Below are 14335 nucleotides of genomic sequence, written 5' to 3'. Positions count from 1 at the left end.
GAGGTCACCCGCCAGGCCTGGAGCCCAGGATCCCTTCTGGATGAAAATAATACTGCAGCTTGCTGCTTGCTCCCCTGGTCAAAAAAAAGAGGTGAACTCTATAGGCGTTAAAGATAGGGTCTCCTTTTACAGAGGCTTTCTCCTCCATGTGATCAGGAGCACTGGAAGAAGCACGGAAGGAGATGGAAATTCCTGCGGTGAGACTTGGCATCATTTAAGCATCCCAAGGCCGACCCGCCCCACCCCCGGGGGAGCGCAGGGACAGGGGAGAGGGCGCCCCTCCCCCCTCCGCCGCCACGCAGCGCCCTTACTGCAATTCTCCTCGTCCGACTTGTCCTTGCAGTCGGGGCCACCATCACAGCGCCAGCTGGAGTGGATGCATTCCCCGCTCTGGCAGTGAAACTCGAGGGGCGAGCAAGGGCTGCTGTCCTGTTGCGGGGCGGACGTGTTGGGGCCCCCACAGTGCTGCGGCCACTCATCTGAGCCATCCTTGCAGTCGGGGTCACCGTCACAAGCCCACAGCTCGGGGATGCAGGACGAGCTGTTGCACTGGAAGGTGGCGGGGCCGCAGGTGGGCACGGGGCAGGACGCCTCGTCCGACCCGTCCAGACAGTCCCGGTCCAAATCGCAGACGAATTCCAGGGCGATGCACTTCCCATCCTGGCAGCGGAACTCATTCTGGGCACACGTCCTGGGCACTGCAGGGATAGGTGGGGAAAGACAACCCGGTCACCAGAGCGCCCCCACTGCTCACTAGCAGCCCATTCCACAGATGAGGACACCGAGTCCTGGAGAGGCCAGACCTCAGTGAGAGACCCTGGGAAGGCAGCCAGGATAGTGGTCAGGGGCCCTGGACTGGAAACCCCAGCCAGGCTCAGCCTCCCCAGCCTGCTCCCGTGGTCCCTCTGTGCCTCAGCTCTGTCATCTGTACATGGGCCTGGCCCCAGGGAGGCACTAGTTGAGTTTGCTGTTATCATTAGAAGAAACACCCCCCAAACGTGGTAATCATGGGAATTGGCGGAGCTGTTGGCTGTAACACTACAGTGGTGATCATTTTGCCATATGTATGTGAATCAGATCGTCACCTGCTCTATTTTTTTAGAGAGCGAGTCTACACATGAGGAGGGTAGGAGGGGCAGACGGAGAGGGAGAATCTTTTTTTTTTTTCTTTAAGATTTTATTTATTTATTTGACAGAGAGAGACACAGCGAGAGAGGGAACACAAGCAGGGGGAGCGGGAGAGGGAGAAGCAGGCTTCCCGCCGAGCAGGGAGCCCGATGCGGGGCTCGATCCCGGGACCCCGGGATCATGACCTGAGCCGAAGGCAGACGCTTACGACTAAGCCACCCAGGCGCCCGGGAGAGAGAGAATCTTAAGCAGACTCCATGCCCACCCAGCACAGAGCCTGACTCGGGGTTCGATCTCACGATCCTGAGATCAAGACCTGAGATGCAACCAAGAGTCGGACGCTCAACCGAATGAGCTACCCAGGTGCCCCCCACCAAAAAAATTTTTTTTAAAGTTGGGGCTCTGTACTCAGCGAAGAGTATGCTTCAGACTCCCTCTCCTTCTCCCTCCCCACTCACTCTCTCAAATAAATAAAGATCTTTAGAAAAAAAAAAAAAAGAAGAAATTGGCAACTTTAAAATAAATTTTTTTTTAATTATTTTTTCCCCCATCTACTCTCTAAACTTACATAATGTTGTATGTCAATTATATCACAATAAAGCTGGAAGGAAAAAAAAAAAAACGTACCTATAAAAAGAACAACAATCCATTTTATTTTTAAATGACCCCGAGGTCATCAGATGACCACTAATCCAGGTTAGACATGCATTTCTCAGGTGAATGTATGTGAACACTTGAGTGTCGCTTTTTTTCATGGATTTTTATATTTTTCTGAACTTGAAGATCTGACATTATCTTAGTTATTTAAATTTTTCCCAGTTATTTTTCTCAGAGCCTTAACTCCATTAAAAAACCAAAACTAGGGCGCCTGGGTGGCTCAGTTGGTTAAGCGTCTGCTTTCAGCTCAGGTCATGATCTCAGGGTCCTGGGATTGAGCCCCACAGCGGGCTCCCTGCTCAGCAGGGGGTCTGCTTCTCCCTCTCTCCCTCCCCACTGCTCGTGCTTGCTCTCGCTCTCTCTCTCTCAAGTAAGTAAAGAGGTATTAAAAAAACAAAAAAACAAAAACTACACAATAACTAACTAACTAATATTGAAGAGCCAAGACAGACCCCCTGCTCTCCAAAGTGCCTCCCCCTCCAGGACTCTTGGCCCTATTTCTTCCCAGAAGCCGCAACTCAGTAAAGCTTTCCTCTTCTCGGTGGTCAGTTGAGTGATCGGGTCTCGGCCAGCGAGCACCTACTGGGTGCTCAGCCCCCCGGGGCGGCTGGTGGTGGTCCCAGTGGCTCACCAGAGCATGTGCCATGTGGTTGGAAGGACACTTGGCAAGGACAGCCTCACTGAGGATGCCGATGACCCTAAGAGGTGGCACCAACCCTATCCCCCCGCAAAGCCTCCTGGGCAAAGTGGGGCTCCAGTAGTGGGAGGAGGCTTGGTAGGAGCTTCCAGGAGACGGAGCCAACTGAAGAGCAGCCAATCCGCAGCTCAGCTGGGGGCAGGACTGCCTGGGGGCACCAACTCTAAGCACAGCCCAGGACCAGGGTGGGACCAGTGGGGCCAGCGCAGGGCTGCAGGGGGTGGGGGGGGGAGAACACTTACAACAGCCTTGCTCATCCGAGCCATTCTCACAGTCCACCTGGCCATCACATCTCCAGAGCTGAGAGATACAGCGGTTCACACGGCCCCCACAGCTGAAGTCCCCCGACTTACAGGTGACAGACACTGTGGGAGAAACAGGACTGAGCCTTCCCTCAGAGGGAAGCCCAATCTGACGTCCCCAGCCCCAGCTTTGCAGAACAAAAACACAGTTTTCAGAAAGAGGGGGCCAAGCCCACCTTTCTGGGACAAAAAAAAAAAAAATCAGACATGAAGTGATGGAAAGGTTTGGAAGGAGAGAGAGGTGATGGTCGCATAGCACCGTGACCGTATTAATACTACTGAACTGGTTCCTTTAAAATGGTTAATTTTACGTTATGTGAATTTCACCTTTTTTTTTTTTTTTGTAAAAGCTGTTAAGGCTCCAGAAATCTCTCTTCCCCCCAAGGCCCAATTCATGGCTGAACACATCAGTCTGCTGGCTGATGTTCATCTCATCTGTCACCCACTCTCATCAAAAAGGGTAGGAAGCCCAAAGGGGACTCACTGCAGGTCTCGGGGGACTCATCTGAGGCATCCAGGCATTCAGCGCTCCCGTCACAAACCCACTTGTAGGAGATGCACTTCCCATCCTGGCACTGGAACTCGTTTCTCCCACATTTGTCTTCCGCTGAGAGAGAAGGGAAGAGGAAGGACCATTCAGCGCCAGAATCGGAAACTGACAATGCCACCTGTGTGTGTCTATTTCCTGCCAGCTGAGGAATGAACCAGAAATAGAATCCGATCCTTCCCAGGAAATACAACACACACATTTCATGAACCACAAGTGCAGCAGAGGATGCGAAGAATAGATCTAGAAGAGTGACTTGCCAACGTGTGTGAAACTTGACATAGCGGTCGTTGAATCCAGTGTATGGACCCATTAAGGCAGGAAACAAAAGAGTACAACTTCCCTGCACATGAGAAAAGAAAAGCATTTAAACGATTTAGCATATTACAAACCTGTGCTGGCGACAGTAATGAGGAAAATTGATAGTGTGAAATCATTCAGCGGAAGGAAACATGAGGGGCCATCTCCAGTGGGTAAGGAGGAAATATAAAGAGATAAAAATTATAGGAAATTGTGAATGTAGATGTCAGAGAACAGAGATGCTGCAGCAAAAATACTCATATATTGGAAGGTCAGATCAAAAGAAACGGAACAGAGACAGTAGCAAAAGCTGTAATAAGAGAAACTTTTTCTAGGAAAGCAAAGACTCAACATTTTTTTTAAGGGTTTTATTTATTTATTTGACAGAGAGAGCACAAGCAGGGGGGGCGGCAGGCAGAGGGAGAGGGAGAAGCAGGCTCCCTGCTGAGCAGGGGGGAGGACTCCGGGATCATGACCTGTGCCGAAGGCAGACTTAACTGACAGAGCTACCCAAGCTCCTACAAAGACTCAGATTTTTAGATAAAAATGAGGACAAGTAAATTTTTGGGAAATTTCCTAAAACATTGATTTTTGCATTTTGGAAAAGAGATTACAATAATGTTGATTGCGTTTAGTCTTAAATATTATACTTTGATTCAGAATGCATTGTTCCATGTGAACTGGAATAAAGCAAACTTTTATTATTAGTGATACCTGGTAATAAAAAAAAATCTTTTAATCTCTAAGTATAAATTCTGATGCCCTATGTAAATTAAAACAATGTGGCCAATAAAAATTATGATCTGGTTTATTTCATCATGCTTTATGAATAAATAAGCAAATAAGACCAAAAAAAGAAGAAGAAGAAGAAGAAAAGCTAGCAGGATTTTCCTATTGAGTCCAATGTTCTGTAGGCAAATAGTATGTAAAATGTAAGTTTTGACTGTTGGCTGCATTTATTATAAGTTCCATTATTCCTGTAAGAAGATTGTTTTTCCTTTTTGTTTTTTTTAAGATTTCGTTCATTTTATTTGAGAGAGAGAGAGGGCGAGCATGCGAGAAGGGGGAGGAGCAGAGGGGGAAAGAATCCCAAGCAGACTCCTCACTAAGCATGGAGCCCCATGTGGGACTTGATCCCAGAACACATAGACCATGACCTAACTGGAAACCAAGAGTTACAAGCTTAAGCAACTGAGCCACCCGGGTGACTCTGTTTTTCCTTTTATCAATTAATTTTGAATGCTGCCCATAACCAAAAGTATAGTTTAGTGGTTTTTGCAAAATTTAATCATTACCTCATGTTGCACAAAGGTACTTAATGAATGCATGATAACTTGAAGCAGAAACCACATCTCCGGAAAGATATTCCATGGCTAGGAGAACCTTCCAGACAAAAAGAACAGAAAACCAGGGGTGCCTGGCTGGCTCAGTTGGTAGAGCATGTGACTCTTGATCTCAGGGTTGAGTTCAAGCCCCATCTGGGTGTAGAAATTACTTAAAAATAAAATCTTCAAAAACAGGGGCACCTGGGTGGCTCAGTCGTTAAGTGTCTCCCTTGGGGTCAGGTCATGGTCCCAGGGGCCTGGGATCGAGCACCACATCGGGCTCCCTGCTCTGCAGGAAGCCTCCTTCTCCCTCTCCCACTCCCCCTGCTTGTGTTCCCTCTCTCGCTGTGTCTCTCTCTGTCAAATAAATAAATAAAATCTTAAAAAAACACAAAACTTCAAAAACAAAAAAAACAGGATGCCTTGGTGGTGCAGCTGGTTAAGCATCTGACTCTTGGTTTCAGCTCAGGACGTAATCTCAGGGATGTGAGATCAAGTCCTGGATCGGACTCTATGCTCAGTGCAGAGTCTCCTTGAGATTCTCCCTCCCTCTGTCCCCCACCCCTGTGCAGGTGCTCATGCGCGCATACTTTCTCTCTCTCAAATAAATCTTAAAAACAAAAAAAGGGGCGCCTGGGTGGCTCAGTCGTTAAGCGTCTGCCTTCGGCTCGGGTCATGGTCCCAGGGTCCTGGGATTGAGCCCCGCATCGGGCTCCCTGCTCAGCGGGAAGCCTGCTTCTCCCTCTCCCACTCCCCATGCTTGTGTTCCCTCTCTCGCTGTGTCTCTCTCTGTCAAATAGATAAATCTTTAAAAAAAACAAAAAAAACCTGCCTTCCCTGCCCTAACTGTACATCATCACTTGAGATTTTAAATCCTAGGAAGCTATCACGAATAAGATATTTTTATTTTTAAGATTTTATTTATTTTTTGACAGAGAGAGACACAATGAGAGAGGGAACACTAGCAGGGGGAGTGGGAGAGGGAGAAGCAGGCTTCCCGCTGAGCAGGGAAGCCGACGTGGGGCTCGATCCCATGACCCTGGGATCATGACCTGAGCCGAAGGCAGACGCTTAATGACTGAGCCAACCAGGTGCCTCTCATTTAACTTTGTCTATGAGGGTTGTTTTTGTTTTTATTTTTATTTTATTTTTTTAATTTTTTTTAAGATTTTTATTTATTCATTTAAGACAAAGAGATACAGAGAGAGAGAGAGAGCACAAGCCAGGGGAGCAGCAGAGGGAGAGGGAGAAGCAGGCTCCCCGCTGAGCAGGGAGCCCGATGTGGGGCTCGATCCCAGGACCCTGGGATCATGACCTGAGCCGAAGGCAGACGCTGAACGACTGAGCCACCCAGGCGCCCCATAAATAAATAAAATCTTAAAAAGAAAAAAAGAAAGAAAGAAAAAGATGAGGTCAATCATCCTATGTTGTAAAACGGAAAGCTGCCCACAATATTTTCTAACTGGGGAGAAAAAGGAAGTGCAGAGTAGTTAGTAATAATTCCATATTATCCAATTTTTTAAGAAACAGAATCTTATCTGTGCTTCTGCATAGGGAATAGTGGCCAATTCATTTCAGAGTTATTTTTCTTCGAAGGACGCTTTATGTTTGAGATTTTTTAAAAGGAAAGAAAAAATAATTAAGCGAAATAACCGTAACACCAGTCACTGTACGTCCCTGGCTTTTGTGCGTGTTACTCCAATTCTCTAACTGCTCCGAGTGCCTTCTCCTGTCTTTGGTCATTCCCGTGGGAGTAGCCAAGGCCCCCTTGAACATTTCCACTAGGCTTGAACCTGATCCTGAACCTGGGCTGAGGGCCCTGGGGGCCAGGGACGTTGGGACCCAGTTTAAAAGCCACCTTCCCAGGGGTGCCCAGCCACCTCCATCGTGGGACATGCAACTCTTGATCTCGGGGTGGTGAGTTTAAGTTCCATGTTGGATGTAGAGATTATTTAAAAATAAAATCTTTTTTAAAAAAAATCTATTTTATTATCATTTTTTGAAGATTTTATTTATTTATTTGAGAGAAAGGATAGAATGAGCAGGAGCTGGGGGTGGGAGGGTGGGGGCAGAGGGAGAGGGCAGGATCTGCGCTGAGCAGGGAGCCCGATGCGGGGCTCGATCCCAGGACCCTGGGATCATGACCTGAGCCGAAGGCAGATGCTTAACCCACTAAGCCACGCAGGCGCCCTCCCCAAAAAAACTATTTTAATTCAAATAACTATTTATTTACTTACTTTTATTTATTATCTAATTATTTACATACAGCCATACTATGGAGATATTGCAGGTTCATTTCCAGACCACCACACCAAAATGAATATCGCAATAAAGCGAGCCCAGTGAATTTGTTTTCTTGGTGCATATAAAAGTTATGTTTACACTAAATTACCAAAATGTGACACAGAGACAGGAAGTGAGCAAAAGCTGTGGGAAAATGTAGACTTGCTCTACAAGGGGTTGCCAAAACCTTCCATGTGTAAAGAAAGGCATATCTAAGCATTATAAAATGAGGTGTGTCTGGGGGCGCCTGGCTGGCTGGGTCTGAGGAGCGTGGGACTCTTGATCTCAGGGTCATGAGTTCAAGCCCCATATTGGGTGCAGAGATTACTTAAATATATCAAACTTTTTTTTTTAAAAAAAGAGGAGTGTCTGTATTTATGTATGTATGCATCCATGTTTTGCAGTTCTCAAATCTGTGCCCCTTTATCATTCCTACTTTAATGGCTCACCCAGCCCTTTCATGTAGACTCCCTGAGAGCCCGTGGAGTGAGGTGTCAGACAGACCTAGGTTTCAATGGCTTTCTGGGCCATTGAAGTAGATCGACTTAGGCTACTGACTTAATCCTTCCGGGTCTCAGTTCTTTATCTGTAAAATGGGGGAGAAGAACAGTCCCTATTTGTGAGACTGTTATGAGGATTAAGGAACAGAACAAAAAGGAGCCCCGCACACATGCTGATGTAACAAACATCAGCTTAAAAACAGACAGGTGGAGTATTCGTCCAACGGGACACGTCAGCAATAAAAAGGGACAAATGGCTGGTGAACGCACGGTCAGGGATGAATCTCTGAAACGTTATGTGTCTGGCTTTTTTTGCTCAAGAGTACGTACTCTGGGGGCGCCTGTGTGGCTCAGTCGGTTAAGTGCCTTCGGCTACAGTCATGATCCAAGGGTCCTGGGATCGAGCCCCACATCGGGGTCCTGGGATAGAGCCCTATATCGGGCTCACTGCTCGGTGGGGAGCCTGCTTCTCCCTCTGCCCCTCCACCCCCATTCATGTTCTTTCTTTCACTCTGCTCTTTCTCAAATAAATAAATAAAATCTTTAAAAAAAAAAACGTATGTACTCTGCTATTTATGTGAGGTTGTAGTTCAGGTAAAACCAATCTCTAATGATAAAACTCAGATTAGTGGTTGCATCTGGTGTGTAGGGGTGGTAATTAAACTAGAAAGGGGGCACAAGAGAACTTTCTAGGAAGTTAGAAATGTTCTATGTCCTAATGGGAGGTGGTTACATGGAGGTAGACATTTATCAAAACTCACTGAGCTGTTCACTTAATATCTGTCCATTTTATAGTATGTCAGTTATACCTCATTTTTGAAAAGATTTTATTTATTTGACAGAGCGATCGAGAGAGAGAGAGAGAGAACACAAGCAGGGGGAGCGGCAGGCAGAGGGAGAGGGAGAAGCAGGCTCCCTGCTGAGCAGGGAGCCAGATGAGGGACTCGATCCCAGGACCCTGGGATCATGACCTGAGCCGAAGGCAGATGCTTAACCAACTGAGCCACCCAGGCACCCCAGTTATACCTCATTTTATAAAGCAAACAGGGGCACCTGGCTGGCTCTGTCAGAAGAGCAGGCGACTCTTGATCTCAGGGTCATAAGTTCGAGCCCCACATTGGGTGTAGAGATTACTTAAAGAAAATTCAAAGATAAAGAAATAAAAAGCCAACGAAGTCTGGGTCTTCAAAGTGCAAGTCCTGTGCTCCTGCCAGAGGTTAGGAAACCAGTCAGGGGATATCAGGAGAGATCTGAGGGGGGTTGTAAGGAGAATAGAGGTGATAACAATAGAGAAATACAAGGAGGGCTTAGAAGAATCAAAGGACTGGGAAGCTGGATTACAAGGAGACCATGCTTGAGGTGGCCATGGTGGACAGCCCAGGTGACGAGACTGAGTAAGAGAGAGAAAATAAGAGAGAAGGGAATGGGTTGAGCTTTGGAATGTGCTGTGGTTACACAGACTGATAATCGAATTGCCCAACTTCGGATCTGAACAGGATGACTCCCTCGGAGCTGCCTCTACAGTAGGCCCCACCCCCCACTGACTCACAGCTGAATGGCAATTGTGCCAAAAACCGGATATGACTCACGTCTCGCTACTGGCACACGGGGTGGGTAAAAAGCAACTGGAATTTCAGGACTCTCAGAAAAAATTAAAAAGGAAGTTCAGGCAAAGGGCATTCGCAATAAGGATCTTGGAGGAGGAGCTTCTGTCCTACCTTCATCCCCTAGGCGATCACAACTTCCATTACCACTAATCCGCTGCTCTGGCCTCCCAACCTTTGCACAAAGCCTTATTTTACCAACAAAACATGCCATTGGAAAGACTGGAAATAGTAATAACACCTCAAGGCCCTTTAAAGCAGGATAAAGAATAATAAACCCCTTCCCTGGACATCAGTCTTCCCCTGGCAACGACTCTCCAAATATCTGCTAGCCAAAGATGGCTGAAGACCTCACCAACAGGAAGATCCCGTCCTTACTTTTTATCAGGACAGGTCATCCAGTAGCTGGCCGACAGCTCTGGACAATGTTTGAATGAAAAGCTAATGGATTTTACTGTTACAGATGCAGCCAGGCAATAGTCAGCCGGGAAATTAATAAATCCCATGGCCTTGCTGGTGGGGACAGGGATCAGGAACAGCAAGCACCTAGTGACAGGACATCAGATGGGAGTCCCCACAGCAGACAACACCATTCTGAGCAAGGGGACAGAACCAGTCCTGTTCCAAGCACCACCGCCCAAAGAAACCTCAGGGCTTCCTCCCTGTTGCTGAAGCAAGGTTTGTGTTTTCCCTGTCAGTTTCATTTGTAGTCCAGTAAAAGCCAACTGGAGCACCCCATCGGTATCTTTTCATGCTGGGGATGCCTAAAATTACCCAGGAACCGCACACACGCACACCCCCCAGTGCCCAAATCTCTAAACTCCAGCCTTTAAATCGCTCTTGTCACATGTGACAAGCCAGGAACAAGGTTATCGAAACAGAAAAGGAGAAGACCCAGTTCTGCTTTCTCTCCAGCACACAAATGAGGTGGTAAATGCTTTCGATGTTTTCTTTCCCATGCTACGGAAGGTAGTTGTTGCTCAGGAAAATCAAAATTATAGACAGGATCGTTTCCTTGAAAAAAAGAAACGGCTGGTGCTAACAGACTCAGCTGAATATGAACAAGAAATCAATTTACCACTGTGTTTTTCCAAACTAGGTGATGCCAAGGCATTTTCCTCAGGTGTGATCTCAGTGGAAGATTTTGTTGTCAGCTCCTTTGGGGAGAGGTTTGTATCTGTGATTGTTCATTGCTGGTTACCTCCACGGTGTTTTATCAACAAATGTCATGTGCTTGACATCCAGGGAAAGTATGGATTCTATTAATGTACTTAACAAGGAATGCGAAGGGCCATCAAAGCACTAAGCAATAAAGGCATCTAGATTTGGATCTTATCAAGGCAGAAATATCCTGGAAAGACAGAATGATCCACGTAACTCCCCTTAAAGGTCTGCAGTCTCCAAAACAAAAAGTTCTCCCTGTCTTTTTCCAGTGTTGCCCGGGAAGAAAAATATGCCCAGCGATGACCAGTGAATCTCCCCGGCTCATGTTGCTAAAACAGACACAGCTCTTAGGGAGATGCTCCACTTTTCTGAATTTGGGTGTGCCCTGGGCATGCCTGATGCTCTGCACAGGACTGGTAAGTGGTTTTGAAATGGCTAAGTGAAGGCATGCAGTTCAGATTCCAACAACTCCCATTTCCAAGGAAAAAGAACAAGAAATCCCAGCCCCCTCGACCCCCCAGAATGCTTTAAAGACAGCAGCCAGGGCTGCTACAAATATACATCATCCTGTTAACACCAGAGGAGAAGGAGCTGCTAGCTCTCGGGAGTCTGGGGAACACATCAGGACTCTGAGCCTCCCCGAGAACGTAGGAGGCTACTCGCTGATAAAGAAACCTAAAGTAAAGCAACACATCTTGCTCAAGGCTTCACCGTCCTTAGTTCCTGTTAGGGATGAAAAAATCAGAGTTGAGGGAATCGAAAGAGATCTTTCGGGAGGTGCATTTCCAAATTTGGGGGCGCAGCTCATCAAAGGAATACCAAAACTGGACAAATCAAGCAGCTGACCATGGAGCAGCTCTGGACAAGACTAGAGTCCGAGTCAGGGCTTCAAGGGTTAACCAGCCCGGTCACACTGCCCAGAAACTCCTCCTCCTGCAGTCCTATCAGAACCCCAAAGAGAGAGGAAACTAAAGTCAACCTCGCATCTTGCTCAAGACTTGACTGCCATTATTTCCTCTCAGGGATGGAGTCAATCAGCGTTTGAAATGCAAGTCAATTAAATGCCGCTTGGCAAGCCCCAACCCCCTCCTCTTCACACAACTGGGTGGCAGAGTTATCGCAATAACCGTCAGCTACAGGGCGCAGCCTTCCTTCCTCCCCTCAGAGAAAACCGATCGTGTCACGGATAGGAATTCCAAGAGTTCACAGCTGCCCGCACAAAGCCGCCCCTCCCCTCCCGTCGATAAAAAAGTTTCCTGCAATCAGATAATCCCAATTCTTTTAGGGGCTGCTCGGGTTCTAAATAGGAAAAGAACCATTTAGCTCACATCCAGGGCGAGGTCAAGTGCCTCTGGCAACTCCCTTAAAGCCACTGGATAACTCAGGATCGCGCACCCACTAGTCTCTTCACCAAATCTAAATCGGAACCCCCCCTAAAAGGAAACATCGTCATGCGGACAGCTCAACTAAACCCATTCACAGCTTCTGAACAAAAAAGGCCACCCTGAGGGATCCGTCCGACGTTGCCTCCACCCGGTCGCTGCCCCGGTTGAAGGTCTCCGCGAACTTCCCTTCGCTGGCGACCGAGGAGGCCACGTTTCGGCTCGGGAAGGAACCGAGGCCCTGAGGGTGGTCTGGGGGGCGCGTAGGTGAACGACCCAGGCCGGGGCAGCGAGCGAGGCCTCCAGGACTAAATGGGCTCGCCCCAGATCGCGGAGGGCACCTCGCCCAGGCCCGCGGAGACGACTCCGGGGGCCCGGGACGCGTTGTGACAGGCGCCCCGGGCGACGCGAGGGAACGCCGGCCGACCCTCACCCGAACTAGCTGCGGCGGGAGTCCCCAGCCTCACCTCGAGCCCCGCCCAGCGGGTGTCCCAGCCCCGCCCCGCGCGCCCCCACCCCGCATCCACCGCCTCTCATTGGCCAAGGGGAGTGGCTCGAGGCTCGCGTGTTCCAATCGCACCCAATGGGAGCTCGGGGACTAGCCCTCAGGGCCGGAGGCGGGGCTGGAGGCGGTGACCACCGGCCGAAGCGTGAGTGCGGTGCCCGCCAGGAAACTCCGCGTCGGACCCAGGGCTCCACGCGGGCTACAAAGCCACCTGAGCCGCCTGCGGCATTCCTGTCCGCGGGTGGACGCGAGGGCGCCCGCAGGGACCCGCCCCCCGGGCCAAGCCCCCGGGATTCTGGTACTCCTCACCCCAGAACACCTCGGTGGGGGGGTCCCTGCCTCCCGAGAGCTGGAGAGCCCCGTGTCCTGCTCTGAGGAAGACAAGGGGGTCCTCCCATCCGGCGGAGACTTACGGGGAAAGCCTCACCCCGCTTCTCGTGACTCCCCCACACCCCAAACCTCGCAATCCCTTCAACACTCCCTCCAGCCGTTTGGAAAGGACTTCGTGCCATTTCCCCACACATCTTACAAGGATGGGGTGATTTTCCGCAGCTCCCAGAGTTACCAAGGGGCTCCCCGAGTTCTGGAGGGGTCACCCCACTGCACGCGGGCGCCTGGAGCCAACCTTACCTGCCGTCCCCGTCGCTGAGAGAAGCAGGGCGGCGGCCCACCACAGCCCCCAGCCCGCGGGTTTCATGCTCCCAGCCTCCGCCAGCGAAAGTGCCATCCCGGGCTTCGGTGCGAAAAGTCCGCGCAGGAAACCCGGGCTTCGAGCGCTCGGGTGGCAAATGCATGCGGGGCCCCAGTCATTTGCAGCATTTCTATGTGTTTCCTTGCAGGGGGAGGAGTTTGCGGTGGGGTGATTTTGGAATATCTTCACCTCACTGCGGGAGGAGGAGTTTCGAGAGGAGGAGTTTCGAACGGCCGATGTGACAAGGCCTATTTAACCCGTAAAGCCCTGACTCGGATTCCAGTCTTTTCCAAAACTTGCTTCCAGATCATCTAATAGGCTAATGACCAATTGCCCTCTGCCTCCAAAGGAAAAAACTAGACATGTCGGAAACCTTACCGGCTCCTTTCTCCACTTGCCTTTTCCTTTCTAGGAATCGTATATAGATTTTAACTGAGTTTAATCCTATATAGTTTTGAGACGATTCTTCAGAATTGGTCTAAACAGTACTCAGTGAGGAATTTAAATAAAATCTTCACAAACCTTCAGCCCCAAACTGATCTTGTTTTGTGGGATCCCGCACTTGGATGAATACGAGCAAAAACATCTCTAAAATCAATTGATCCAATAGGGGTCTGGACATAAATACAGATTTATATTTTTAGGAGAAGATGTTAAACAGGCTGCTTCCTCTCTCCAAAGCAAAATCAAAACAAAACACCTTTTAGAGTTGAACCTGATTGCCTTGATCAGAGAGGGCTGATGGAAAGCAGCTTTTAAGAATCAAGAGTCTTGGGGCACCTGGGTGGCTCAGTCGGTTAACCATTTGCCTTTGGCTGGGGTCAAGATCCCAGGGTCCTGGGATGGAACCCAGCATTGAACTCCTTGCGCAGAGCAAAGCCTGCTTCTCCCTCTCCCTCTGCCTGCCGCTCCCCCTGCTCACGTGTCCTTTCTCTCCCTCTCTCTCTCCCTCTCTGTCAAATAAATAAAATCTTTAAAAAAAAAAAATATCAGAGTCCCTTTTGGAATTAATGAAGTTTCCAAGGCCCCTTGCCAAAAAGGCATGTATGAGAATCTTGCCTGAACCCCATGAAGGGTCTGGCAGTCTTGGAGGGGTCTCCCAGGAATGAGCAGAGTTCTCTGAGGTTTTACAGACTAGAGCTTGGCAGAATGTACTAACCTCTCAGCAGGCTTATGGGGAAACCCCTGAGAGGAGGCAAAAAAGAGGCAGAAAGAGGACAATTGAACCCTGGGGGTGTGTGTGTGTGAAA

At 49.0% G+C, this 14335-nt stretch overlaps 1 protein-coding gene across 1 annotated transcript in view; it reads right to left on the bottom strand.

Annotated features, from left to right (window-relative positions):
- The window catches only part of LDLR (low density lipoprotein receptor), a 33557-nt gene extending 20341 nt beyond the window's left edge, over positions 1 to 13216 (bottom strand). Inside the window, exons 1-4 of the mRNA XM_032396147.1 lie at positions 13025 to 13216; positions 3269 to 3391; positions 2725 to 2847; positions 312 to 698 (exon numbers count right to left, since the gene is read on the bottom strand). Of these exons, the coding sequence (XP_032252038.1) occupies positions 312 to 698; positions 2725 to 2847; positions 3269 to 3391; positions 13025 to 13121 (730 nt within the window). The 5' untranslated portion in view covers positions 13122 to 13216. The remainder of the gene's footprint in view (positions 1 to 311; positions 699 to 2724; positions 2848 to 3268; positions 3392 to 13024) is intronic.
- Positions 13217 to 14335: the final 1119 nt, after the last annotated feature.

Source organism: Phoca vitulina, unplaced genomic scaffold, assembly GCF_004348235.1.
Source record: "Phoca vitulina isolate PV1807 unplaced genomic scaffold, GSC_HSeal_1.0 scaffold89, whole genome shotgun sequence".
Classification (NCBI taxonomy): Eukaryota; Metazoa; Chordata; class Mammalia; order Carnivora; family Phocidae; genus Phoca; species Phoca vitulina.
This window is presented reverse-complemented; position numbering and strand designations above follow the sequence as displayed.